General features: G+C 43.1%; 1 protein-coding gene across 2 annotated transcripts in view; it reads left to right on the forward strand.

Annotated features, from left to right (window-relative positions):
- The window catches only part of A1CF (APOBEC1 complementation factor), a 78,758-nt gene that overhangs the window by 49,660 nt on the left and 2,818 nt on the right, over window positions 1–26,280 (forward strand). The window contains exons 5-11 of one of the 2 annotated variants that reach the window (XM_043596144.1): window positions 1,004–1,242; window positions 6,334–6,498; window positions 14,016–14,113; window positions 19,464–19,737; window positions 21,678–21,883; window positions 24,476–24,612; window positions 25,564–25,706. In XM_043596144.1, the coding sequence (XP_043452079.1) occupies window positions 1,004–1,242; window positions 6,334–6,498; window positions 14,016–14,113; window positions 19,464–19,737; window positions 21,678–21,883; window positions 24,476–24,612; window positions 25,564–25,706 (1,262 nt within the window). The remainder of the gene's footprint in view (window positions 1–1,003; window positions 1,243–6,333; window positions 6,499–14,015; window positions 14,114–19,463; window positions 19,738–21,677; window positions 21,884–24,475; window positions 24,613–25,563; window positions 25,707–26,280) is intronic. The other variant, XM_043596145.1, reaches the window with a different exon arrangement.

Here is a 26,280-nt window from a genome sequence, read left to right on the forward strand (position 1 = left end):
AACACCATAGAGAAGAAACAGGAACTGAACGGAGAGTCCGGAGGCCAATTTCCTCCCTTAAGATCTCTACCATCTGAAGCAAGCCACTTAATTTCTCGGAGCCTCGAGTTTTTCATCTGGAAAATGGAAACAGCACCTGTTCTGCCCATATCACAGGTTTAGCGTAGGCCAAGTAAGATGCTATGTGAAAATTTCTAAGGCGTGTCAGAATAGCTTCCCCGTTGGGCTGGCGAGGACAGGGAGCAGCCAGGTTTGCAAGTTCATGACCGTCCCCACCCAGGCAGGCAGTGTGAGCAACGTGGGCCAAGGTGCAGCAGCCCCAGGATCGGGAATTATCCTGGGGGGTGAGAAAACACTATGAAGACCAAACATGTCACATCTGCAGGACTTATCAGGTCCATGCTCACATGTCTTCGACTTCTTCTTTTTTTTTTTTTTTTGGAAAAAATTTTAATGATTATTTATTTTTGAGAGAGGGAGAGAGAGAGCGAGCACAAATGGGGGAGGGGCAGAGAGAGAGGGAGACACAGAATCGGAAGCAGGCTCCAGGCCCCGAGCCGTCAGCACAGAGCCCGACGCAGGGCTCCAACTCACAGACCAGGAGATCATGACCTGAGCCGAAGTTGGACGCTCAACCGACTAAGCCACCCAGGCACCCCAAGGTGGACTTAGCTTTTAAAGAGCTATTTATATTTAAAAAAAATTTTTTTAACATTTATTTATTTTTGAGAGACAGAGCATGAGCAGGAGAAGGGCAGAGAGAGAGAGAGAATGGGAGACACAGAATCCGACACAGGCTCCAGGCTCTGAGCTGTCAGCACAGAGCCCAACATGGGGCTTAAACCCACAAATCGTGAGATCATGACCTGAGCCAAAGTCGGATGCTTAACCGACTGAGCCACCCAGGGGCCCCTCGTGTCTTCAACTTCTTAAACCTCAATCACACAGGATTCTTGCCAAGCAGAATGCCATTCATTCATTCATTCATTCATTATTTTTGCAGAAACGGGCGTCTCTTAGGGGTGTGCGCCAGTGTGGACAACTGCCGGTTGTTTGTCGGGGGGATTCCCAAGACCAAAAAGCGAGAAGAGATCTTAGCAGAGATGAAAAAGGTCACCGAGGGAGTCGTCGACGTCATTGTCTACCCGAGCGCCGCAGATAAAACCAGAAACCGGGGCTTTGCCTTCGTGGAGTACGAGAGTCATCGGACAGCTGCCATGGCCCGAAGGAAGCTGCTGCCAGGTTGGCATCCCCTCCCCAAAGAGAAGGTTCCTCTGCTCTGCCTCAGGCTGCTGTGTGCCCTGCAGAGGAGGTATCTGCTGGGTGTGGTTGGCTTGCTCTGGAGCTTTGCTTCTGCGCTATCCTAACTCCCTTCCCCTTCTTATCTATGTTACCGTAGACTAAGCTCCCTGAAGTTTTCACAGAATGGGTTCTGGAAAACATGCCCTTAGTCTAATGCACTTGCCCTGGGGACTTCCAGAGCTAGGAGCTGCAGCAGCCCTGTAACAAGGTGTTAAAGTGAGGAATCTTCTCAAAAGTGAATATATACATTATTTTTCTATACAGATGCTGTTTTCAGGCTTACTAGAAATGGAGGAGGTTGTCCATTACAATGTAGAATAAGCCTGCAAGCGACACATTAGCCTGATGGCAATTAAGTGACATGAACTCATACCGTGATGCCTCAGTGTCTAATGTGGGGCTGGGGGGCGGGGTAGAAATAACAGCCCTCCACAGAAAGGTACCTAGTAGGTGCTACAACCACAGGGTGGGTCCTCTTTGGGCAACAGCCACCAATTCCAGAGATTAAAAGACTCCAACAAAGGCCCTCCCTCAGTCAGATCAGCTTAGGGTAAATTGTTGAAAGTCCTCTGCTCATTCTAAAATAGTCACCAAAATTTACACAAAGTAAGGTATTAAGAGGCATAGATACTAAAATGAGAGGATTTCAAGAATGCCAGAGTGGACACATTGGAGTCAACTCTTCTCTTGAACACCATGGAAAAGCCATGAGAATTAAGACAAAACAACCACCACCTAGATTTACATTGTCCACATACACATCCTTACAAACAAGCCATGATGAAGTCACAGGGACGGAAGGTACAGAGTCGGAATGTAGTCAATGGTACTGTAACGACGTTGTAGTCAATGGCGTTGTATGGGGCCATGGTAGCGACACTTGTGGTGAGCATAGAGTTGTCCGGTCACTATGTTTTGCCCCTGGCACTAGGGTAACATGGGTATCAACTATACTTCAGAACATAAACAAGTGTTAACTCAATGAGAGCATTCACCCTCTAGAAGTTTGCAAAATTGGAAGACGGCTTCTGATCTTGGGGAAGACTTTTTATCCATATTTTCATGGAGGCAGCTTATAAGGGAAAAGATAGGAAACAGCCCCCAAATTTGCTGAGTCCTTTAGAGAGATGCGCATTTTTAATGTCGATGCTTCCTTTCACTACTCCATCACCACCCGATGGTCAGACCTGTGCCGCCCAGGCACAGAGAATCACGGGCCCTCCTCATGAGGCACCCTTAGCCTTTTGGTGACCTGAACTTCATCTCTGGTGTCTTCTTCAACTCTTCTCTGTTCAACAGTTCTGCCACGAAAAAGTTCCTTGTATCCATACTGACCTCAGACTACCCCTAGAGTCTCAAAACATTTATTCCCAAACATAGACTGTTTTCAAACACTCGAGATTATTCTTCCCGCTCTGTTCTTCTGGACGTACCCCACCATCTGCCTACTCCATTCTGAACATTACCCTCAGATCACTGTTTCCAAATATCAGGTCATCTTTTCTACAATTCTTGCCAATAGTAGGAATTTGATCTCTATGTGTGGAAAGACTGAATGGTGCCGCTCTGTCCCAAGGGGGTTGGGGAGCACAGCAGTGAAAGATGGCCCAAAATGGGAGAAAGATAGTTTTCAGGAGCCAGTGTTCCTAAAGAACTAGAATATCCCCTCAACTTCCCGTCTTCAAAGAAAAGAGCATATCGACCCATGAAAGTGGTTCTCTCTACCTGCACAGTCTACTCCCCTTTGGACACTCTATTACCTCACCATACAGTCAACAACAGAGGATTTCAGTCACTGACTGTCCTCTGGAGGGCCTAGTCTGAAAGAAGGAGATCTTTACTAAACGTGATAAGCAAGGACCACAAGAAGCTTTTCCTTCTTCATTGATTCAGACTTAGAGACAGACAGAAAATTGCTGTCGAACACGATGTATTGCCTCCCAGCCACCTACCTTCCCAGGTGACAGCAGCAGCCCTCTCTGGACATTGCAAGTTTGTGGAGGTGTGTGTCAAACAAAGTCATTGCATCCAACTGAGAGGCCAGCAGAACATTCAAAGGATACTCTGAGGAAAGCCCTAGCGTCAGCCTGCACGGGGACCACCTGGAGGGTTTGTCAAAGTGCAGCTAACCAGGCCCCACCTCCAGGGTTCCGGAGTCAGAAGGTCAGGTATGGCGTCTGCCAATTTGCCTTCGTAACAAGTTTCCAGGATGCTATGCTTCTGAGACCATGAGTCTGAGAACCTGCAATCTAAGTCAATGACTGTCCCTCATGGGCCGCAGATCTGAATAACCTGAGGACGCTTTTAAACAGTACCAGAAACCAAATCAATCTCTCCTCAGCTGAATCTGCTTCTCTGGGGCACTGGTGTTTTCAGTTTTCCAGATGATCTTGTAGTGGAGGCTAGTTTTGCGATCCAGTGCTAAATCCTACAACTAAGGGTTTTGGCCATCACCTGTATGGGAAGTCAACAAGTACACGTGGAAACCATGCTCAGCATGGGAGCATTTACTAAGACTCTACAATGTGCTTTGCTCTCTTCTGAAGGAAATTCTTAAAAAAAAATCAAACCTAACTATTTCACTCAAAGAGTGCACACTCTGAGGAAACTAGACACACAAGAAAAGAGACCAAACAAAAAAGTCCCTTATGTGTATCATCTTTTATTTTCACAACAGCACTGGGTAGTGACTTTGATTATCCCAATTTTATAAATGAAGAGATTGATGGTTAGGAAGGTGGTGTCCTAGCCAGGCTGGCGATCTGAGGTTTGAACTTGTCTGGCTTCAGAGGCCATGTTTCCAAATCCCTCTGCAACACTGACTTTCAGGGGGATGTTTGAGATCACTGCTTACCGTACCTCCTCTCATTTCTGTCCCCTTCAGCCTTCTGCAGATTTTCAGGCCAGCTGAAGGCAGACTGTAGTTCCAGGCCAGGAAGGCTAGAGCAGTGTTCTCAACTTTGGCTGAATTAACTGAGGTGATTTTAAGAATCCTGAAACCCGGACCACTCATATCAAATTTGGGAAGGAGAGTCCTGGGGTCAGTGATGAGCTGGTCAATCTTTTTTTTTTAACTTAGGTTTATTTATTTTGAGAGAAAGAGAAAGAGTGCAAGCAGAGGAGGGGTGGGGGGGGTGGGGAGAGAGTCCCAAGCTAATAGCACTAACAGGGTGGAAGCCAATGCAGGGCTTGATCTCACGAATTGTGAAATCATAACCCAAGCTGAAATCAAGAGTCAGATGCTCAACCAACTGAGCCACCCAGGCGCCCCTGAGCTGTCAATCTTTAACAGGCAACTCCCAGAGAAAATCCAAAGTCCTGCCTTGTAGTATGTATAGATTCCCATGGTATTAACAGTCCCACTGTGGCTGACTTCAAACTACCAAGATGGCATCCACTGGCTCACACAATTCTGAAAACTTAACAGTCCAGTGTTGCAAGTGGAAAGGAATTGGGTCCAGCTCAACAATGAGTGGGACTCAGGTTTGGTATTTCTCAAAGCCCTTACAGTCTGAGGCCGACACTGAGAAGCCCTCAGCTACAGAAACCAGGGGGATCTTGGGCTAGAACAGTCAGCAAGGACTATGTAAAGCACAGAAAAGAAAGGGAAGGAAAACAAAGCAAAAGGAGTGAAAGGAAAAGGAAGGGGAAGGAATAGAAGGGAGCAGAGGGAAGAAGAGGGAAGAGAGGGATGAAGAAAACTATCCCCTGGGATGCAGGGCAGGTAGTTAGCCACTGGGGTCCCACAAGAACCAGCCCCTCTGGGATTAGCTAACTCACGTAAACGTATCTCTTTTTTGTTTGGGTTTCAGGGAGTCAGTGCCACAGATGGTTTCACTAACTGCTTTCCAAAGAATAAAAAGATGCCTTTTGATTGAAAATAATTGCCTCCCATGTGGAATAATAATTGAACAACTGAACCCTTACCAACACTGAAAATTTCTGATTGTGTTCTCTCAAGCTTTTTATTGCTTCCAGGCTGTAGCTTGTTCCAAAACAACTAATAAAAAAACACACAAGACTTCCAATCAAATTTAGAAGTTGAGTTGACCCCCCCATCACTTCAGCTGGGCTCTGCCCTGTGTAGGGGTCCAGGGCTGGGTAACCCCAAAACACAAAGGAGACATGAAGAAGTGAAGTGGGTCTGGGCAAGTTAGTCATCCCTCTAAAGCTCATTTCCTCTTCCGTAAAATCGAGACAGTCACTCCCCTCCCCCAGAGAGTTACTGTGAGCGGGAACCAAGGTAGCATATGGAAAACACAGTATATAGTGCAAGACACTCAATAAATTGCAACTGTAGAAATACAAAAATATACATAGTCATGGGGAACAACTACCCCTTTAAAAAGAGTTCGGTTTCTCATCATAGACCCTTCCATTACTCTTTGTCTTCTCAATCGGGATCAAGAATGTTTCTGCCAATTCCCAAGTTGCCCATGTGCAGCCAGAGAACTAGGCATGAACACAGATGATTGGAGCCCTGACCAAGCATAAGGGACAGAGAACAAACCAGGGTTGCCTGAGCCCTGCTCACTCCTGCCCACACACCACAGGTTTTTAGACTGCTTGGTGGTGGCACCTGGTCACGCAGATTCTAGAAGCAGCAGACATACTCCCTAATGACCTTAGTGCTTCATGAAGTCAGACTCTATGTCCAAGCCCTAAACCCATTGTTTCCCTTCTCTTCTTCCGCCATCTCACTTTCAAAGACTTACTTTCCCCGTGAGAGCTGTTCAAAGACCCAAACCTGCCCATCGTGGCCTCATTTCTGCCCCATTTCAAACCACATCCCGGTTCCCTTTGTATGCAATTATCACTGTAAACCATCTGTCACACAGAAGTCCCTTCTAGTCAGCTCTTCCATTTATTTGGAATGTTTCTTGAAATCAGTATCCACCTCTTTTAATGTTTGTCTTTGTGCTCAGTCAAGACCATAAGCATCCGCTGAAGTTAAAAGGCCATCTCAGTGAACCGAGATGGCATTGTCCTGGTTTCTATATAACTAATCATACCTGTGATCCTTTTGAACAGGAAGAATTCAGTTATGGGGACATCCTATCGCAGTAGACTGGGCAGAACCAGAAGTAGAAGTTGACGAAGACACAATGTCTTCGGTGAAAATCCTGTATGTGAGAAACCTGATGCTGTCTACTTCTGAAGAGATGATTGAGAAAGAATTCAACAATATTAAACCAGGTGGGACATACCATATAAGATGACTGTTTTGAAATGTGCTCTGAAAACACTTAGGCTTGAGATGACTTCCCATAACTTTAAACAGGGCAGGCTTCGTGTGGCACTCTCATAACTGCATGAGGACTACAAACACCATATTTCAACCTTGGATCAGAAAATAGGGACATGTGGTCCATAACATTGATCAACATTATAATTTTACAATTATCTGTGTGATGCCTTAATTAACACACATTGCCTTCACTAAACTATAAATTCCAAGAGAGTTTTTTAGCTTCTATTGTCTCCTCAGCCCTTATCTCTGTGCCAGGTCATAGTAGACACTCACTAAATATTGACTGTGTTGATGAATGCATGGCCATAACTCTGGATCTGAGGCAGGGCTTCTCGGCCTCAGTACTCTTGATGGTTTAGGCCATATAATTCTTGGTCATGGGACTCTGTCCTGCACATTATAGGAATTTTAACAGCATCCCACACTTCTATCCACTAGATGCCAGTCGCAAGCTGTAATAATCAAAAATGTCTCCAGACATTTACCCTGGAGAGAAAAATTGCCCCCAGTGGAGGACCACTGGTCTAATGCAACATGATTGTGACTTTAGGTACATAAGGAGGGAGGTAAGAATTAATTCTAGGAGACTCATTTGGGTGAAGAGGAGGAGGAAGGAACTGAACCTGAGATTCAGTCCTTATCACTTTTTTCTCATATGGGAACTATAACAGTGAGACAGTAAAACATCTCACCAAACAATGTCCAAATAATCATTTCCCAAAGCCAGTTCTGTGGAACATTAATTCTATGGACTGTTAGTAGATGCTACTGATAAAAGAGACCCATGGTCAAATAAATTTGTAAACAACAACTTCACCAACATCAAACAGATTTTTTTTTCATTGTGGGACTTATCAGAGTCCTTAACCTTCTAATATGCTTTGAAAGTATCCAAAAGAAGAGATATAGGATGTCTCATTTCCCAAATTTTTGGAGTACAGATCTCGTTATTTTGGCTAATCATCTTGTGGAATTAGCATGTTTTGGGACACGCTCTGGCTAAGTTTATCACTGTGGGAACACCTTTCCATAAATTAAAATGTTTCTGTCTCCAGGTAGTAATTCCCTACTTTGTTGATAAGCATGAGCCATGGTGCCATCATGTTAAGTCGGCTAGAGAACGTTCCCCTCATGTGTTCCTGTTGCCAACTCTGGGTGCCATGTCAGGTGTAATAGAATAAGCTGATGATTTGTTCTGAAGATAATTAGTAAGGATGCCACTTCTCGCTTTTGAAAGATTCACCAGATTCTTTGTTTGCCAGCCTTTGGGAATTCTGCCAACTTCCTGCCATTCTAGTATAATGGTGTGGCCCCATACCTCCAGCTGTGAGTCCATTACTAACATAGAGACTGCAAGTGGTTGGCTGCTGACTGCTCACTTATGCTCCAGGCATTGCCACGGGCACTTTCCCAGCACGTGTCATTTATTCAGCACCGTGACTCCAGGATATAGGTTACTCTGTCACTCCCATCGTAAAAATGAGAAAACCAGAACCCAGAGCTGTTAAGTAGCATGCTCAGGGTCATACAACTAGCAAGGGGCAAATCCCAGATTAGAGTCCAGGTCTGGCCAAGACCATGTTCTTTGCAACTCTGTGACCTCCATGCCCCATCCTTACTGCATTCATTCACTCATTCATTCAACGGTCATTACTTCAGTAGCTCCTATGTGCCAGGCACTGTGGGAGGAGTGAACAGGTGTGAGGTGTGTGTGGGAGGAGTTCAAGATACTCCAGAAGAATAACAGCAATGACAGCCCGCCCTTGTGGCGCAGAGAGACTCGTGTTTAAGAGGAGTAAAGCGTGAGCTGAGATGCAAAAGTTGACCCATTTGTGGGCAGAGGAATGAGACGTGCGTGTGTAGATGCTGCTCCCGCTTTGGGTTGACTTCCGACCTTCTTATTTTTATTCAATACTTTTTTTCCCAATCTTTTCAATAAATTGCATTGAGAGAATGGCACGTCCACATGCAAATAACACAGTTGGACTGGATTGATATGAGGTATAAAGTTAAATCAAAAGGGATCAGAGACTGATCAAAACAAAGCTAGTATTAGGAAAACACTAAGGGAACATACAGGGCAAAGCTTCATGGACATTGGATTTGGCAATAAATTCTTGGATGGTATTAAAAGTAGAGGCGACAAGGGGCGCCTGGGTGGCGCAGTCGGTTAAGCGTCCGACTTCAGCCAGGTCACAATCTCACGGTCCGTGAGTTCGAGCCCCGCGTCGGGCTCTGGGCTGATGGCTCAGAGCCTGGAGCCTGTTTCTGATTCTGTGTCTCCCTCTCTCTCTGCCCCTCCCCCGTTCATGCTCTGTCTCTCTCTGTCCCCAAAATAAATAAACGTTGATGGGGCGCCTGGGTGGCGCAGTCGGTTAAGCGTCCGACTTCAGCCAGGTCACAATCTCGCGGTCCGTGAGTTCGAGCCCCGCGTCAGGCTCTGGGCTGATGGCTCAGAGCCTGGAGCCTGTTTCCGATTCTGTGTCTCCCTCTCTCTCTGCCCCTCCCCCGTTCGTGCTCTGTCTCTCTCTGTCCCAAAAATAAATAAACGTTGAAAAAAAAATTAAAAAAAAAAAATAAATAAATAAATAAACGTTGAAAAAATAAATAAATAAATAAATAAATAAATAAAAGTAGAGGCGACAAAGAAAAATAGATTAAATGAACTATATACAAATTAAAAAGCGCATCAAGGGACACTTTCAACACTGCAAAAGCAACTCACAGAATAAGAGAAGACACCCACAAACAATATAGCCGATAAAGGATCGACATCCCAAGTATATCAAGTGTGCCAATAAGTCAACAGCTAAAAATTAAGACAAGTAAAACTTCAACTATATATTTGTCCACAAAACGCTATTATCCAATTACCACATACACATAGCCCATAAGCCCATTAAAAGATGCTCAACATCCCTCGCTATGCACTGGGAAAATGTAATCCAAAGCCATTTCCTGCCTCCCAAGATAGCAAGAGTAGCAGTAGTAATCGAACAAGAAGAAGAAGACACAGAAACGTTGGGGAGTTTGTGGGGCAATTAGAACCATGTGCCCTGTAGCTGGAAATACAAAACTGGTGCCGCCTCTGTGGAAAACCACACACTGGGTACTAACGAACATACGATTACCAGCAGCGGAACAACACTCAGACCTAAACCGGATGGGAGTGTTGAAACGCGCAACTTGAATGAACCTCGGAGACCTTATCCCAGTGAAACAAGACAGTCAAAAGGACGTACGCCGTCTGATGCCAGTTATATGAGGTACCTAAAGTCGTCACATTCGTAGAGACAGAGTGCAGAATGGTGGTTACCCAGGGACAGGGGACAAAGGATTCAGAAATAATTATTTCATAGACACAGCGTTTCAGTCGGCGTTCATAAGACGGTTCTAGAAGTGGACGGTGATGATAGCTGTACATGGTATTTTTTGATCTAATTAAAACACAACCTTTTTTTGTTTGCTTTTTTTGTCCTACTAGTTATAATGAAGATAATAAATGCTAGCGCTCTCTCCCTCTCCACCTCTCTCCCTCTGATGGCACAACTCAGGGCTCTATAATGATGTGTGGCGGCTTCTTGGCACTCCACAAGAGAATATGAATTATACAGGATGGATAACTAGCAGACATCTGCTGTATTAGGAATAAAAAGTCAGAGCTGAACTGGTTTATTTTCCAGTGGAAAGGGTGTGTTTATACTTCTCTCGGAAAATGTATGGGGAGAAACAGGAAAACAACGCTTTAAAAATCCTATTTAAAGTTTGGGTCCCTCGGAAAAGCCCGAATATTCCTGGCAAATATTCGACTGTCTTGTTTTAACCCCGATTAGCCTGGAAATATCTCAGAGAGATCAATGACAATCAGAACAGGAACTAGGGCTGAAAATGTATGTTCTTCCCCAGCGTAGCCTAAGGGTATGCGCGGAAATTCCAATTATAGTCATTCTACAAAATCTGACTTCTCTAAAACAGTTTAGCAACAGAATCTGCAGGAGGGGCTTGTGAAAACAGACTGCTGGCCACCTCGCCCCATCCCCGCTCCCCCGCCCCATGGTTTCTGAGTCATGGGTCTGGGGTGGACCTAGGCTGGTACTTGCTGGTCAGAAGACCACACTTGGAGAACCACACCCCTCTGATAACCTTCCTTGGGATCCCAGGTGTGTTTCTCTTCAGGTACTCGATGTGCTGCTCTTCAGAGTACTATTTTTCTAATTCCCTGTATTAGGACTTCAGAGTCTTTTCACCATTGCTGACGATGACCACGGGCATTTTGTTTTCCTCCACCCTCTGCCAGATGATGATCAATCAGTAAACAAACTCCTCTACACTAAAGAAGGGGCATACGATAATAAGCCGGATGGTCAATACCATTGTAGAGAAAACCAAGCTCACACGCTCAAATTTGTTTCATGGGGCTACATTTTCATACAGTAACATTTCCAAAATCAGGTGTAGCTGAACAGTATTGCTCAAAAATGCCAGTCTGTTTCCTTGTCTACGAACAGAATTTGAGGACATTTAGATCCATTGTCATCTGAAATGCCACCTAACTAATATGAACTACAGAAGCTGGCATGCGAATTGACTAGTAATATTTGTTCGTCCCATGTCTATTTATAGAGCAGCCTCTGTACACGAGGGAGGAGGTAGGACCTAGGTGAAGACAGTACCGAGATGGCCCCAAAGGAGATCTTGTTCTCGGGGGGCTACCAGTCTAGTGGAGCCCAGATGAAGGACAGCACTGGAGAACGCACAGAGCAAAGACTGGACAGACAGAGGTCCTTATTGGCCCACCTTTGACTTCTCAGTCACCAGGACAAGCCATGGGGTTACGTCATGAAAATTACCCTCCCAGACCCTGGAGGAAAGAAGACTGTGCTGGAAATTCAGGGAATTACGTGTCCCATGCTTCGTGGTCTCAATTGCCTTTACGTACGTTCTCTGCTGAGCTGGACAATTCTGCTCTCTACACCCTTTGCCAGAAGAAGTCAAGGGCTGGATGCAGAGGGAAGAGAGAGGGCCATGATGGTTTTACATCATCCTGACAATACAGCCCTACCGTTGTTCCCAAAGAAGGTAACATAGAGCCGTTGAACCACGTGGCAGAGTAAAACGTCTGTCTTTGTGACCTTGAATCTGATAGGATAGATGACTGAGCTTTGATAGGGAGGCGACAAAAGGAGAACCCTCGTGTCCTCTTCTGGACCCCACTGGGAAAGTGTCCCATCCTATGTGATGTCTGGGAACTTAAGGAGAGGAGAAGAAACCGCATCTCTCAAGACACACCCACTTGAGTGTCACTAAAAGAGGACAGTCGTCACACTAAACTACTAACAAGTTAATGTCAGAGAAGTTTCCATTTTACCTTCACTCTAGGTGAAACTTCTATTTAAAAATTTTTTTAATGTTTATTTATTTTTGAGAGACAGAGTGCAAGTGGGGAAGGGGCAGAGAGAGGGAGACACAGACTCTGAAGCGGGCTCCAGACTCCGAGCTGTCAGCACAGAGCCCGACGCGGGGCTCAAACTCACGAACCGCAAGATCATGGCCTGAGCCAAAGTCACACGCTTAACTGACTGAGCCACCCAGGCGCCCCGAAACTTCTATTTTTAAAACTGAGTAGGCAACAATATTCTCTAACAACATTTTCATAATCAAGGTAAAATATAAAGTTCAACCGTGTTGGTAAAACGTTTCTTTCTTTTTTATTTTCATGTTGCCATTAGCACCTGCAGCAGTCTCTCTAAATTAAAATAGGTCAGGTCGATTTGTTATTTTTTTGTTACACAAACAATAGAAATAAACATTGCACATGTTTGTAAAATACCAAAGAATATAAATTAACATGTGAAAGTCCCCTTTATTCTCTGCAAATTTTCTCCCCATTCCTTACATAACCTGTATTAACAGTTTGGTTTCCAGCTCTCTTTCTCTCTGTGTGTGTGTGTGTGTGTGTGTGTCCATATTTCTCTGTACATATACATGGGTTGGGATTTTGAAAACATAAATGTTACAAAATTATGCTTACTATTTTACAAATTTTTGAATTTCACAATAGGTCTTAAATCTTTCCGTGTAAGCATACATAGGTCTATCTTTTCTCTTTAAAGACTCATTTCTTTTTTTTTTATTTGTTTGAGAGAGAGGGTTGGGGGAGGGGCGGAGAGAAAGGGAGAGACAGAGAATCCCAAGCAGCCTCCACACCGTCAGCACAGACAGTGGGATGCGGGCTCCATCCTACAAACTGCGGGATCATGACCTGAGCCAAAACCAAGAGCTGGACGCTTAACCAACTGAGCCGCCCAGGCTCCCCTAAAGACTTATTTCATTTGATATGAATGTACCAGATTTAATCACTCTCAGGAGAATGGACTTTAAGTTGTTTTATTTTTGCTACCACAACAGTGAGAGCTAACGTCCTCATATATGATCCTTTTGCATATAGGAGTGCTTCTGTAAAAGATGTTCCTCAAGAGAGAATTCTTGGATATCTACATTGTTTCCAACATGCAGATATTATGAACAGCAGGGAAAGAACTATCTTGGTTTTCAAATGTTCTTTCAGAAACTACCTTTTTTTTTTTTAATCAAAAGACTATCAGAGAAGCAGTTAAGAGATCAGAGTTCCAGTTCCTAGCTGTGTGAGCCCTTACAAGCTCACCTTCCTTGTTAGAACCTTAGATTCCTAATCTTTAAGTTAAAAATAAATTAAGGTCAAGTGAATTTTTATTTTTTTTTATTGTTTTAAGTTTATTTATTTTGAGAGACAGAGAGCAAGAGGGGAAGGGAAGAGAGAGACAGAGAGAGAGAATCCCGATCAGGCTCAACACTGTCAGCACAAAGCCTGATGCGGGGCTCGAACCTACAAACTGCAAGATCGTGATCTGAGCCAAAACCAAGAGTTGGACACTTAACCGACTGAGCCACCCAGGCACCCAAGGTCAAGTGAATCTCTAAAAGCTTAAAGTAAAGCATTGCTAAAGTCTCTCCTAATTCTAAAGTTGTACTACATAAATCAAAAGAAATAAAATATTTGTCTGGGGGAAAAGCCATAAAATTTTATAAGGTAATCACCTAAATATATATTTATAGGATGACCAATAGTTCAAAACAATTGAAAAAATATTTTACCAAGTATAAGTTACTATTGTTTACATTATATAGAGACAAAATAAGATAATGCTTCTACTCTTAAAGGTCTTATAATCTAGGAAGTGGAAAACACAAATCTATAATAATATGGAAGAATATAGGTGATATAAAAAAAATTACAAACAAAAGCTTCTACTGAATGTGTACAATTGTAAACCTGGACATAGCAAACATTCTCAAGGAGAACTTAACCTAAATAATAAGTCTCAAAAAAAAATCAAATACTCTTGGAAGCCAAATGCTAAAATGTACCATTCTCGGTGTTGTCTCAAGGTTGCTAATGGGGCTACTTTCTCTCTGTTTACAGGTGCTGTGGAGAGGGTAAAGAAAATCCGCGACTATGCTTTTGTGCATTTCAGCAGTCGAGAGGATGCAGTTGAGGCAATGAAAGCTTTAAATGGAAAGGTAATATAGGGCAATGTGCGCGTACACACACACACACACACACACATACACACACAAGTTCCACCCAAGTTTGGTGTGGAAATTTTGTTCAAAAGAACGATCCCACAAGTCTGTGTCACTCAGGCTTTCTCTACCTCTAACATGACTTTCTCAATCCATTGAAGATGAACAGAAGAGTCAGCGACAGAAAACACCATGGAGATGTGACTCCTGTGTCCAGCCCTGTCTCTAATTTGGGCTGATTTGAACAAGTCACTGCCCCTCAACTTCCTTCCCAAGTGGGGGATTGGAGTATTGGCGTAGGTTATTTCAAGGTGTTTTTCTCAGGTGCAACTTTCTGTCATTACTTTGAGAGATTATCACCTCAGTAGTGCAGTATTTTGGAGGCTGATGACCAGAAAAGATGTCAAGGTCACTGCTGTCAGTCCGCCCTCAGAGTTTTGATCTCCCTACTCTGGAAGGCTTTGGGTCTCTTCACCCGGCCAAGAATAAGGTCCAGGAAAAAGCTAGTTTCTAAGTCCTTTCTCCTGACTTGTAAATAGAAACCAATATAATATTTACTTATCAATGCAAAAAACATTAAAACCCTTTGGGGCACCTGGGTGGCTCAGCCAGTTGAGCGTCCGACTTCAGCTCAGGTCATGATCTCGCAGTTTGTGAGTTCAAGCCCCGCGTCGGGCTCTGTGCTGACAGCTCAGCACCTGGAGCCTGCTTTGGATTCTGTGTCTCTCCTCTCTCTTTCCCTCCCCTGCTCACACTCTCTCTCTCTCTCAAAAATAAATAAAATTTTGGGGCGCCTGGGTGGCGCAGTCGGTTAAGCGTCCGACTTCAGCCAGGTCACAATCTCGCGGTCCGTGAGTTCGAGCCCCGCGTCAGGCTCTGGACTGATGGCTCGGAGCCTGGAGCCTGTTTCCGATTCTGTGTCTCCCTCTCTCTCTGCCCCTCCCCCGTTCATGCTCTGTCTCTCTCTGTCCCCCCAAAAATAAATAAATGTTGAAAAAATAAATGAATAAAATTTTAAAAATATTTTTAAAAAACACTAAAACGTTTCTATAGACCACTTATCTTGCTAAATCATGTCTGGGATACAAAAAAAACCCAAAGATACTTGTCAGCAAGCTAAAAGTCTACCAGAGGAATAAGTACACACACATCTTTCATAGTTCAGCCAAATAAGTTTCATATATATATTATATATGTGTATATATGTGTATATGTATATATATGTGTATATATATGTATATGTGTATATGTATATGTGTATACATATGTATATGTATATATGTATACACATGTATGTATACACATGTATGTGTATGTATATGTATATGTATATGTATATAAGATAAGTACACACACATCTTTCATAGTTCAGCCACATAAGTTTCATATATATATAGTATATATGTGTATATATGTGTATATATATGTATATGTGTATATGTATATGTGTATATATATGTATATGTACATATATGTATACACATATATGTATACACATGTATGTGTATGTATATGTATATGTATATAAGTACACACACATCTTTCATAGTTCAGCCAAATAAGTTTCATATATATATTATATATGTGTGTATATATATGTATATGTGTATATATATGCATATGTGTATATGTATATGTATATGTGTATATATGTATATGTGTATATGTATATATATGTGTATGTGTATATATGTATACACATATATGTATACACATGTATGTGTATGTATATGTATATGTATATGTATATAAGTACACACACATCTTTCATAGTTCAGCCAAATAAGTTTCATATATATATATTATATATGTGTGTATATATGCGTATATATATGTATATGTGTATATATATATGTATATATGTATGTATATGTGTATATATATGTGTGTGTGTATATATATGTGTATATATGTATATACACACACACACACACACACACACACATATATATATACACATAAAAAATGGTGAGTATATCCAAAGGAAGGAGGAATGAGCCATTCAGAATCAGAAAATCTTCGTGGAGATGAGAAGATGGTAACTATAAGAAGCCATAAAAATTGGGCAGATTTCCCAAATCAAAACACATGGAAATGGAGAGGCGGTTTCCGAGGCACAGAATTTGGAAAGCGCAAGAAGTGACTAAGGAAGGTGAAGCGATTCAGTTAGAACATGATGCAGGGGGGCTGTGTCGCCTGTCGGGCTTTGCACCAGTCAGTCCTCACAGCAGCCAGCTGGCAAAGGGGCTAAGTACAGAAGTGTGAGTGCGGGGAAGGGAAAGCAAGAGAGTGGAGGAGCTGAGGGTCACCGCACCCCTGGGGTCAAGGCGACAAGGGGCGGGAGACATCACAGGAAACCTCAGAGAGAGAGGACTGGACAGAGCAGGTCTCCTTGGGCGAAAGAAGCAGGGGTGTTTGGCCGAAGGACACGGCCAGCAGCTAAGGGAGTACCTCCCAGAGCAGGTTCGTCAGTCACGGGGGGCTGGGCTTAGGGGCCGATCTGGGGTCCACAGACATGCTTGAGTCCTGGAGGAGAGAAAGTACTGACTCCAAAATCCAAAAACTGCAAAGCAGAAATTCGTGCGGATTTAAATACACGTCCATGAAGCAAATCACCACCTCGTCTTTATCGACGATCACATTTAGTGCCATAAAGCTGTTATTACTCTGAAAACAATTCATAGGTCAGTTTCTCCATTTGAGAACATTCCTGAGGATACATGATGAATGCTGAGAAGAGACAGTCATAAATTAAGCGCTAATAATTACATTGAAATAATTACGATGGAAAAATGCTCAAATTGTTCCCAAATTTTACAGCTAGATAAGCTAGGTATATTTTTTAAAGATGTTATGTCTTGGAGCACCTGGGTGGCTCAATCAGTTGAGCATCCAACTCTTGATTTCAGCTCAGGTCATGATCCCGGGGTCATGGGATCAAGTCCCACATTGGGCTCCACGCTGACAATGGAGCCTGCTGAAGGTTCTCCCTCTCTCTCTCTCTCCTTTTGCTGCCCTTCCCTCCCCCATTCTCTCTCTCTCATTTTGAATAAGGGCTTGAAGGAGGGCGGGAAAGGAAAGTAGGAGAAATCTCCACGTAGGGCTATGGGGCATGAATTGAAAACATCCAGGAACTGATTGGATGTCGGAGTGAGCAGGAGCCATTGGCTGGTTTTCAATATGGGGGATCAGGATGATACTGTGGGGGAAGCCAGGAAAGGAAACCTATTTAGAGAGAAAGGGGATGAACTGAGCTTTGCATGTGGTTCTCTATTTTAGAAATACTTGTGGATGTCTGTGATGTGTAAGGAATTTTTCGGGGCTTGGGAATATACCAATGAATAATATATCACCCTAGGTCTTGAAACGTCTAGAGCAAATCACTAAAAGACAATACTGAGTTTAAAACACTCAAGGGGTGCCTGGGTGGCTCAGTCGGTTAAGCGTCTGACTTTGGCTCAGGCCACGATCTCACAGTGCAGGAGTTCAAGCCCCACATCAGGCTCTGTGCTGACAGCTCAGAGCCTGGAGCCTGCTTCAGATAATCTGTCCTCCTCTCTCTGTTCCCCTCCCCCACTCATGCTCTCTCTCTTTCTCTCTCAAAAATAAATAAATGTTAAAAAAAAAATTTTAAAACCACTCCTACGGGGACAATGAAGCACAAATTCTATTACAGTATGGAACCTGACTTTGCAGTAAAGAATCATTCCATTAAAAATGTCTCTTGATAGGAAGGTCTATAAGCAGAGACCTATTTGGGTCTCTCTCACCTTCCTCAAGACAGGACTGAAGATAAAGAATCTTATTACCAAGACCACCCCCTTCCTTTGATACTCTGATCTGTTGCTTCTAATTATATCAACGCCATTGTAAAGATAGGTGAATATCATCAGGATTCTCTCTCGGTATATTCCAACTAACATATTCAAGACTGGCTCTTGCTGCTAAAAAGTAGGGCAGATATAGGAAACTAAGAACAAGTTGCCCCAAGGCTGACCAAAATGGTCACAACAACCAAGAAGCACAACTTTGTCCGGCCAACCTCAATGACCCCAGAATGGACTGAGGCTCTCACCAAATGGCGAGCTGCTATGACAGAGAATCCTTGCACGAACACTTCGTATCATTCCTTTTCTTTATAAAAAAATAGAGGCTCACAACATTCTTATTCAGAGGAAGCTACAAATGCTTCCTCGCAACACCTTGTCCCATTGATAGGAAATACGTCAATCCGTCAAGCATTTGCTGAGAGCCATCTTTGTCCGTGTTGGCAAGCAAGAGAGAAAAGTGAGTGGCACGCATAGATCTACACACATCCATTATCTTCCATGTCGAGATCTGTTTGCAAAATGTTAGAAACTTGTGTTGGAAGCAAACGCCGCTCCAATAATTCTTGAGGACACGTTTTAAGAAGTGCGTGACTTGAGAAATTGTGGTGCTTCCCCTGGTTTCTCTGCCAGTTCCCAGCTGTGCAACAGATCAAAAGGTTGCTTCACGGGTACCTGGGGGGAAAGTACAGTGGCCTCCTTGATCCCTCTTCCCTGAGTAAGGCCTTATTTTTAAGTCTCTTTTCTTTTCTAGTAAAAACTTACCTATTGTGTAGCCGCTCTATGAAGTAAGCCATTTAGGGGCACCTGGGTGGCTCAGTCATTTGAGTGTCTGACTTCACCTCAGGTCATGATGTCACGTTTCATGAGTTCAAGCCCCACGTCAGGCTCACTACGATCAGCGTGTCAGCGCAGAGCCCGCTTTGGATCCTCTGTCCCCCTTTCTCTGCCCCTCCCCCGGTCATGCTCTAGCTCTCTCTCTCTTAAAAATAAACAAAACATTAAAAAAAGAAGAAGTAAGCTATTTAGCTGGCTGGCAGCTGGAACGACCTGACTAGGCTACCCGTGCCAACGTGCTAACAACTGATAAGGTTTCTTTATTGGTTTCCTTTCACCTTCTTTGTGCTGTGCTAAGTAGTAAAGATTATGTTCCACCCATTATTAACCTAAAATTTCTTAGAATTACATAACATGTAATTTAAAATATATATATCTCATAAAAATATCAGATAACTCTCTGTGGCAATGACTGTATTCACATAATTTATAACCTGTATGTCAGAAGACAGTGGTCAGTTTGTCACTGTGAAACCTGGTGCATATTATGTGCAATGTACCAACAAAACGACTCAGGAAAACTCAACTGACCCACAAACGTGAACCGATGAAGAGACAAGGTATGTGTAAGCGAAACAGCGAACAGAGCAGCAAATTGACTAACGCTCAGGAGACTAGGGCTCAGCCGCACTGGGTTGCCTTCATATCTTCTGATGTTGTTTCTTCTTTGCTCTCTACAACAGGTGCTAGATGGTTCCCCCATTGAAGTGACCCTAGCCAAACCAGTGGACAAGGACAGTTACGTTAGGTACACCCGAGGCACGGGCGGAAGGGGCGCCATGCTGCAAGGAGACTACACCTACTCTTTGAGCCATGTTTACGATCCCACCACAACCTACCTTGGAGCTCCTGTCTTCTATGCCCCTCAGGCCTATACAGCAATTCCCAGCCTTCATTTCCCAGCCACTAAAGGACATCTTGGCAACAGGGCCATTATCCGAGCCCCTTCTGTTAGAGGTAATGCTCATCAGCTCTTGCCCTGGAATAACTCTACAATTTCAAATGATTTGTATTGCAATAGCCTTAGACAAATTGGATGGGTCCACCGGGAGAAAAGAACTGGAAAATTGTTCATGAAAAATCAAATATTATTATATCAATAGTTGTCCTTTCATAAAAATCTTTTTTCACATTACAACTGGTTATTGGAAAAACTTGGTCAGGACATAGTACAAAGGAGTCTAATGCATGCATTTGGTCTTCGCATGGGTGCATGAAGTTTGTACAGACTAAATAGTTAGCTTCTCCCTTATCATTGGACCACCACCATATTGCAGTCATTTGTGACTCATTAGAAAACTTACAAATGAAAGCAAGGATGGGCCAATGAAAACCAGTTATGTCAAATAGCAAAAACACGTCAAGGCACATGTGCCTTTGAGGGCGACTCAGGGGCCTATTCGTATATAAATCAAATTATCATAAACATGTTCTAAGAGACACATGACATGCTTTCATTTGACCTCCTCCCAGGATTATGCACTATGCCTTCTAAAAAGCCACACTAGTGAGGAAATCAACTTATTTCTCCAGGATATGGGGAACTAAATAGTAAAGTCAAAATAGAAAAAAGACTGACTACTAAACGATAAATCTTTCCTATGTAATCCTATAAGAGTTCCAAATGTTCAAGCAGTGCTCTGGGCTCAGTTCAAGCAAGATAGATGAAAAGGAAAGCATTTTTTTTAATTTCTAGTCAACTAGTTTGTCTCTGCCTAATGGGGTCCTTCAGAATGGTCCTGCTAGGATGTAGTTAATGCCAAAAGAATCCCAGTTCAGTCTTCCAAATATGAAACCATTCTGGGCAACCTGACAACAAACTGTGTATTTAAATCCCATCCTTGGGTTTTAGTTAGAAGCAAAGGGGCATGTCAGATTCCTGTGGAAACTATCCTCTTACTGTGTTTTACTATTTTTCAGGAAAACTGAGTTGGCCATCCTAAGATCTCTAGTCTTCAACAGCCTTAAAATTTCCATAATCATCATAAAATCACTCTACCCAAGATTATGATGCTAAGGAAATCATCAGGTTTTCCTCCGGTATAATCTATCTATGTGGTGGCAAATTATGTCATTAAAATATTACAAATTTATAATCTGAAATCATATTATTAAATAATGCATACGTTAAATATAAATTGGCAACCAGTTGTAATGTAGGAAAAAAACAAACTCCACTCCAAGGGAAAAAAATACCTTATAACAAGAAAGGAAATCAATGAATGAGATTCATGGATGAAGGGTAATCAATTTAATTTTTTTATCAACTTTATGCCATCAGTAGGAAATCAAAGTGGCAACACAGCAAAACAAAAAATCAAAAGGAATCTATTAATGAAACTCAATGGGAATTTAAGCCTCACATTGACAGGCCATGAAACCGAAAATAGTGAACTTAAAAACCTGTTTTCTCAATGTTCCATTTCCTGACTGATCACTGGGGACGGAACTGTTGGGGAAGCTAGAATTCATTTCTGATTTCCTAATCGAAGATAAAAATGCAACTCTTATTTTAATACATGTGGTCATAACACGCTGGGATCTTGAAATAAATGCCTTCCCAACATTTATTAGCCTATAGAAAAATATCAACAAAAGGTTAACTGCAGACAGAAGTTGCAAAATTTTTCTCTGTACCAAAGTTTTAAAGTTGCTCGTGTACTTAGTGATGATAGCTTTGATAGGATTGCTTTCTTCCCCAGTCAAAAAGAAAACACAAAAACACACCTGTGGCAACCCCTACCTTTTGTTGAGTTTCATTACATCAGAATCCTAGAGTTTTCTGTGCATCGTCAGGGCGGTAATCAATGGGACTTGGGCTAACTTTTCCATTTCAGTAAGATTCAGGGTGATTTTCTGGTGGTTTGATTCAGTTTAATGCCTTCTTACATTCCTAGAAATTTACATGAATGTACCTGTAGGGGCTGCGGGAGTAAGAAGACTAGGTGGCCGTGGCTATTTGACCTACACAGGCCTGGGTCGTGGATACCAGGTCAAGGGAGACAAGAGAGAAGACAAACTCTACGACCTTTTACCTGGGATGGAGCTCACCCCAATGAATCCTGTCACTTTAAAACCCCAGGGAATTAAACTTGCTCCCCAGGTAGGTGATGTTATTCCGGAGATAGTTTCCTTAAGTTAGGCCAAAGACCTTCATACACCTTTTGTCAAATGATTTGACTTGATCCCTACTTGGGCCACTGCTCGTTTTGTTTCGTTTACATAGATAAAGCAGCCAATCGACACAATGAGAGAATGCCCCGCTGTTGAGTGTCACTGTCCCATTTCACTCTTCTTCTTAAAAATGAAGTTTGACACCCTAAATAATCTGAACAACTGGAAAACGAAGATCCTACTAAGAATTATTAACCAATACCTTAAATGCAAATAAAGTGCAGCAAAGACCCTGACTCAAAATAAATGCCTACTGTGTGGGAGTAGGCTAATGGAGAGTATTCGTGACAGGGAATGAATAGACCACTCTTATGTGCCAATAAAAGGCATCCTTTATTGGAAACACTGTGGGGTTCTTTAATGTTTATTTATTTTTGAGACAGAGAGAGAGAGAGAGAGAGAGAGAGAGAGAGACAGAATCCAAAGCGGGCTCCAAGCTCTGAGCTATCAGCACAGAGCCCGATGCGGGCTCGAACCCACAAACCGTGAGATCGTGACCTGAGCCAAAGTTGGACACTTAACCTACTGAGCCACCCAGACGCCCCAGAAACACTATGTTTAAGAGATAAAAACCACGCTGCCAATGGTGATATCATTACCCATATTAACTATGAGATGCCATCACTCCTATCCAATTAAGTCTTCTACAATAATTATAGTTGGGCAGTGATTATGGGGAATTTTTAATGCTCTCATTCCACAGCTCCATGTTTCTGCTTGAGGCTGTGGTTTTTATTATTGGAAAATTAAAAGTTATAAAAGCTGTTCCAGTATGGAAAACGAATTAACAGGGGTAAAAATAAAACAAAACAGGATGTGTTAACCCTTAGCCCGTGGGTGTGCAGTACCTCTGATGGTCTCCCTGTAGAGACACTGGCTAAGGAACCAATAACCAGTTGTTCAGAGGTATAGTCTGTGGACCCTAAAGGAAACATTCCTACTCCAGGCCCAAAGGTATAAGCCCCCAAGTTAGTGGAAGTAGGCCTTATGATTGCAAGCAAGTGGAAAACTTGGTTTTCTAACAGCTCATCCTGAGTACTATTTTTGCAGGATTGATGGCTGTCTTACACATCCACATTAGTTCATCTAAGGTTGCTGCTATCCTTACCCAGGCCATTAAAAATAAAGATGCCTATCAGAGCGGTAAACAGCAACCATTTGTTTATTCAAAAGCCATTTGTTGGCCATGTATCACGCACCACTATTGTGTTAGGTGCTGGGGATGGAAAAGAGAATATAATACGGTCTTTGCCATCAAAACTCATATGGCAATCCAGTAAGAGACAGCTGACACATAAGCCAATTAATTGTAATAAAATTAATTGTAATAAAATCATGATGAAGCCTTGCTCAGAAAACACTAAAGCTTGTCATCCAATCTATCTTGGGTTAAAATTTAAATTTTTTTTTCCAACGTTTATTTATTTTTGAGACAGAGAGAGACAGAGCATGAATGGGGGAGGGGCAGAGAGAGAGGGAGACACAGAATCAGAAACAGGCTCCAGGCTCTGAGCCATCAGCCCAGAGCCCGACGCGGGGCTCGAACTCACGGACTGCGAGATCGTGACCTGGCTGAAGTCAGACGCTTAATCGACTGCGCCACCTAGGCGCCCCTCTTGGGTTAAAATTTAAAATAAGGCACCTTATTAAAGAACTAAGATACTTGGAAATCTTTTAAGAAAATAAAAAATAGTAATTGTTATAAATTCCATGTCATAGTTCTATGAGCTGTCATAGCGTGAGGGACAATCTCTCCTTCTTGTATTCAACCCAGATCAGAAGTTGGTCGTGGTTTATAGTAATATGTGAGGAACCATCTCTAGCAACTAACGAAAGTTCTTTAATTTGTCTCTGAATCTCTACAACTACAGCTTAGACACTGAAGGCTGTGCCAACCCAAACCAACAGAGTTGGAGCCTTAACAGTTCCACGGTGGAGTCACGAACGCCCACCAGGAGCAGAGAGACAAGGACTGTCCCGTACAGTCAGCAGTTGTAATCCCAGTAACTAGTAACCCATTAAACTTTTTACCTTGATTTTTACGAAAATGCAAAGTTAAAACCCTATGACAAACGACATGAAGTAGGAATATATTCTTAGGTTATTTTCTCTAAACCACTGTAGACAGAAGGATTGAGGGTAATGAGGAAATCCAGCCACACAGTGCTGAAATGTCAGTTTTTCTTTAATGGAATAAATACATCCAACAAATCATAGAATTAAGCTATGGGTAAAAAAAAAAAGAAGAAGAAAAAGTTATGGCTAATGGACTGAACTAAAAACATATTAGAATAAATGGCGTGAAACGATTTTTGTGAATTAATAGATGTAACGTTTTAAATGGAGTTCAAGTTGAGTTCGTCTTAAAATTTTATGAGTCATTAAACCATGTGGCGTTTTATATTTTCTTACATTAGCTTCAACACTGAAGATTAGAGTTTAAAACCCTGCAAGCTGATGAAATAGTGCAAATACGACAATTGGAAGGAAAATCACTTTTTTTTTGTTTTAACTCTCATAGATATTAGAAGAAATTTGTCAGAAAAATAACTGGGGACAACCGGTATATCAGCTGCACTCGGCCATTGGACAAGATCAACGGCAACTATTCTTATACAAAATAACCATTCCTGCCCTGGCCAGCCAGAATCCTGCCATGTGCGTAACATCTCCAAATTCCTTTTTAGAGTAAGAGTCTCCAGTAAATTGAGTGTATTTTGTCACTATCTTTTTTTGAAAATGTTTGTTTATTTTGAGAGAGACAGAAGGTGTGCGTGAGCAGGAGAGGGGAAGAAAGAGAGGGAGAGAGAGAGAGAGAGAGAGAGAGAGAATCCCAAGCAGGCTCCATGCGGTCAGCGCAGAGCCTGACACAGGGCTTGATCCCACGAACTGTGAGATCATGACCTGAGCCGACGTCAAGATTTGGACGCTGAACACACTAGGCAACTCAGGTGCCCCTACGTTGTCACTATCTATATAAGCTAAATATTTCAGTCTACTGCCTACTCAATTTTCATTAAACGCAAACGTCCAGTCGTGTAGCGGGATAGAGGTGCCAGCCTCTCAAAGTCCCCATGTTTCAAACAGACGATGAAGACTGCATAGCATCATCCACCAATGAGAAACTGCAGATGTAAAATGTAACGGAAATGAAAACTGTCACCCGTCTTTTACCTGTGCAGCGTTCAGGTTGAACCATGGGAAATCACCACGTTGTACATCATGACACCGTGCACAGTCACTTAAATTTTGGATCAAAGATCCTCTCTGGGAGTGGGTATCCCCGCCTCAAGCCCGCGTCTCTGCACGTTTTAGGAACTTTCCTGGTTCACGTGCGCAGTAGAACAGCCATGCGGTGCATTAGGCGTGTGCCCCAGGAATGTCATATCCACCGCTGAGGTCCTGGGTCAGGTCACAAATCTCCCTGCACACACACACACACACACACACACACACATAAAGTCTTAAATGCAAAGAGAATGAAAACCACGCACACAAAACCCCACTACCCGCTCATCTGCAAACGCTAACAGCGACAGAGCTTTGCTCCCATCTCAGCCCTCAGCACCTCAAATTTAAATGCCTACCCCGACTGGATATGTCTTGCAGCCACCCCTTCACGCCTCCGAAGCTAAGTGCCTACGTGGATGAAGCCAAGACCTACGCGGCAGAGCACACCCTCCACACCCTGGGCATCCCCACCGACGGGGCCGAGGCCCCCACCGCCCCCGCGGCCGCCGCTGCTTTCCCAGGTAGGGAAAATTGTGCTGGACACAGCAGCCCACCCAGCGTGTTTGGGAAACCCTCCCTTGGGGCCATGGACCCTTAGAGCTCTTTATGACCCCCACCCACAAGAAATCTGACTTACACCATCTGTGACCAAAGACGCTCTCCAGGCGAGTGCACCATCCAGGTAGGACAGAGAGGAGTCAGGGGGGAGGGGGGCAGGAGCGGGGGCGAGGCTCGGCTCAGAGCCAGCCTCTGCATCTGGTCGGCTTGGGTTTTCACTTTTAGTGAGAGAGGTTGGAACTGCCTATTAAGAGTTGATGTTCACTCGAACGCTCAGGGCACGCCAGGCGCTCACCTAAATGCTCTGCATGCTTTATGTTGTATCAGTGACGCTCAGGCCCCCGCAAGAGGTAGGTTGTGGCATAATGTCCATTGTGAGCTGAAGGAACCAAGGACAGGGATGATGACGTAATTTGGCCAAGGTCAACTGGCTTTTAAGGAGCCCTTGGAGTATCTGCACTTTTCTCATCTTCAACTCAACTTGACTTTCGCTGCTTTGCTTTCTGGAAGAATCGTGTAGACCACGCATTTCTTAAG

Source organism: Prionailurus bengalensis, chromosome D2 (genome assembly GCF_016509475.1).
Source record: "Prionailurus bengalensis isolate Pbe53 chromosome D2, Fcat_Pben_1.1_paternal_pri, whole genome shotgun sequence".
In the NCBI taxonomy this organism is placed as follows: domain Eukaryota; kingdom Metazoa; phylum Chordata; class Mammalia; order Carnivora; family Felidae; genus Prionailurus; species Prionailurus bengalensis.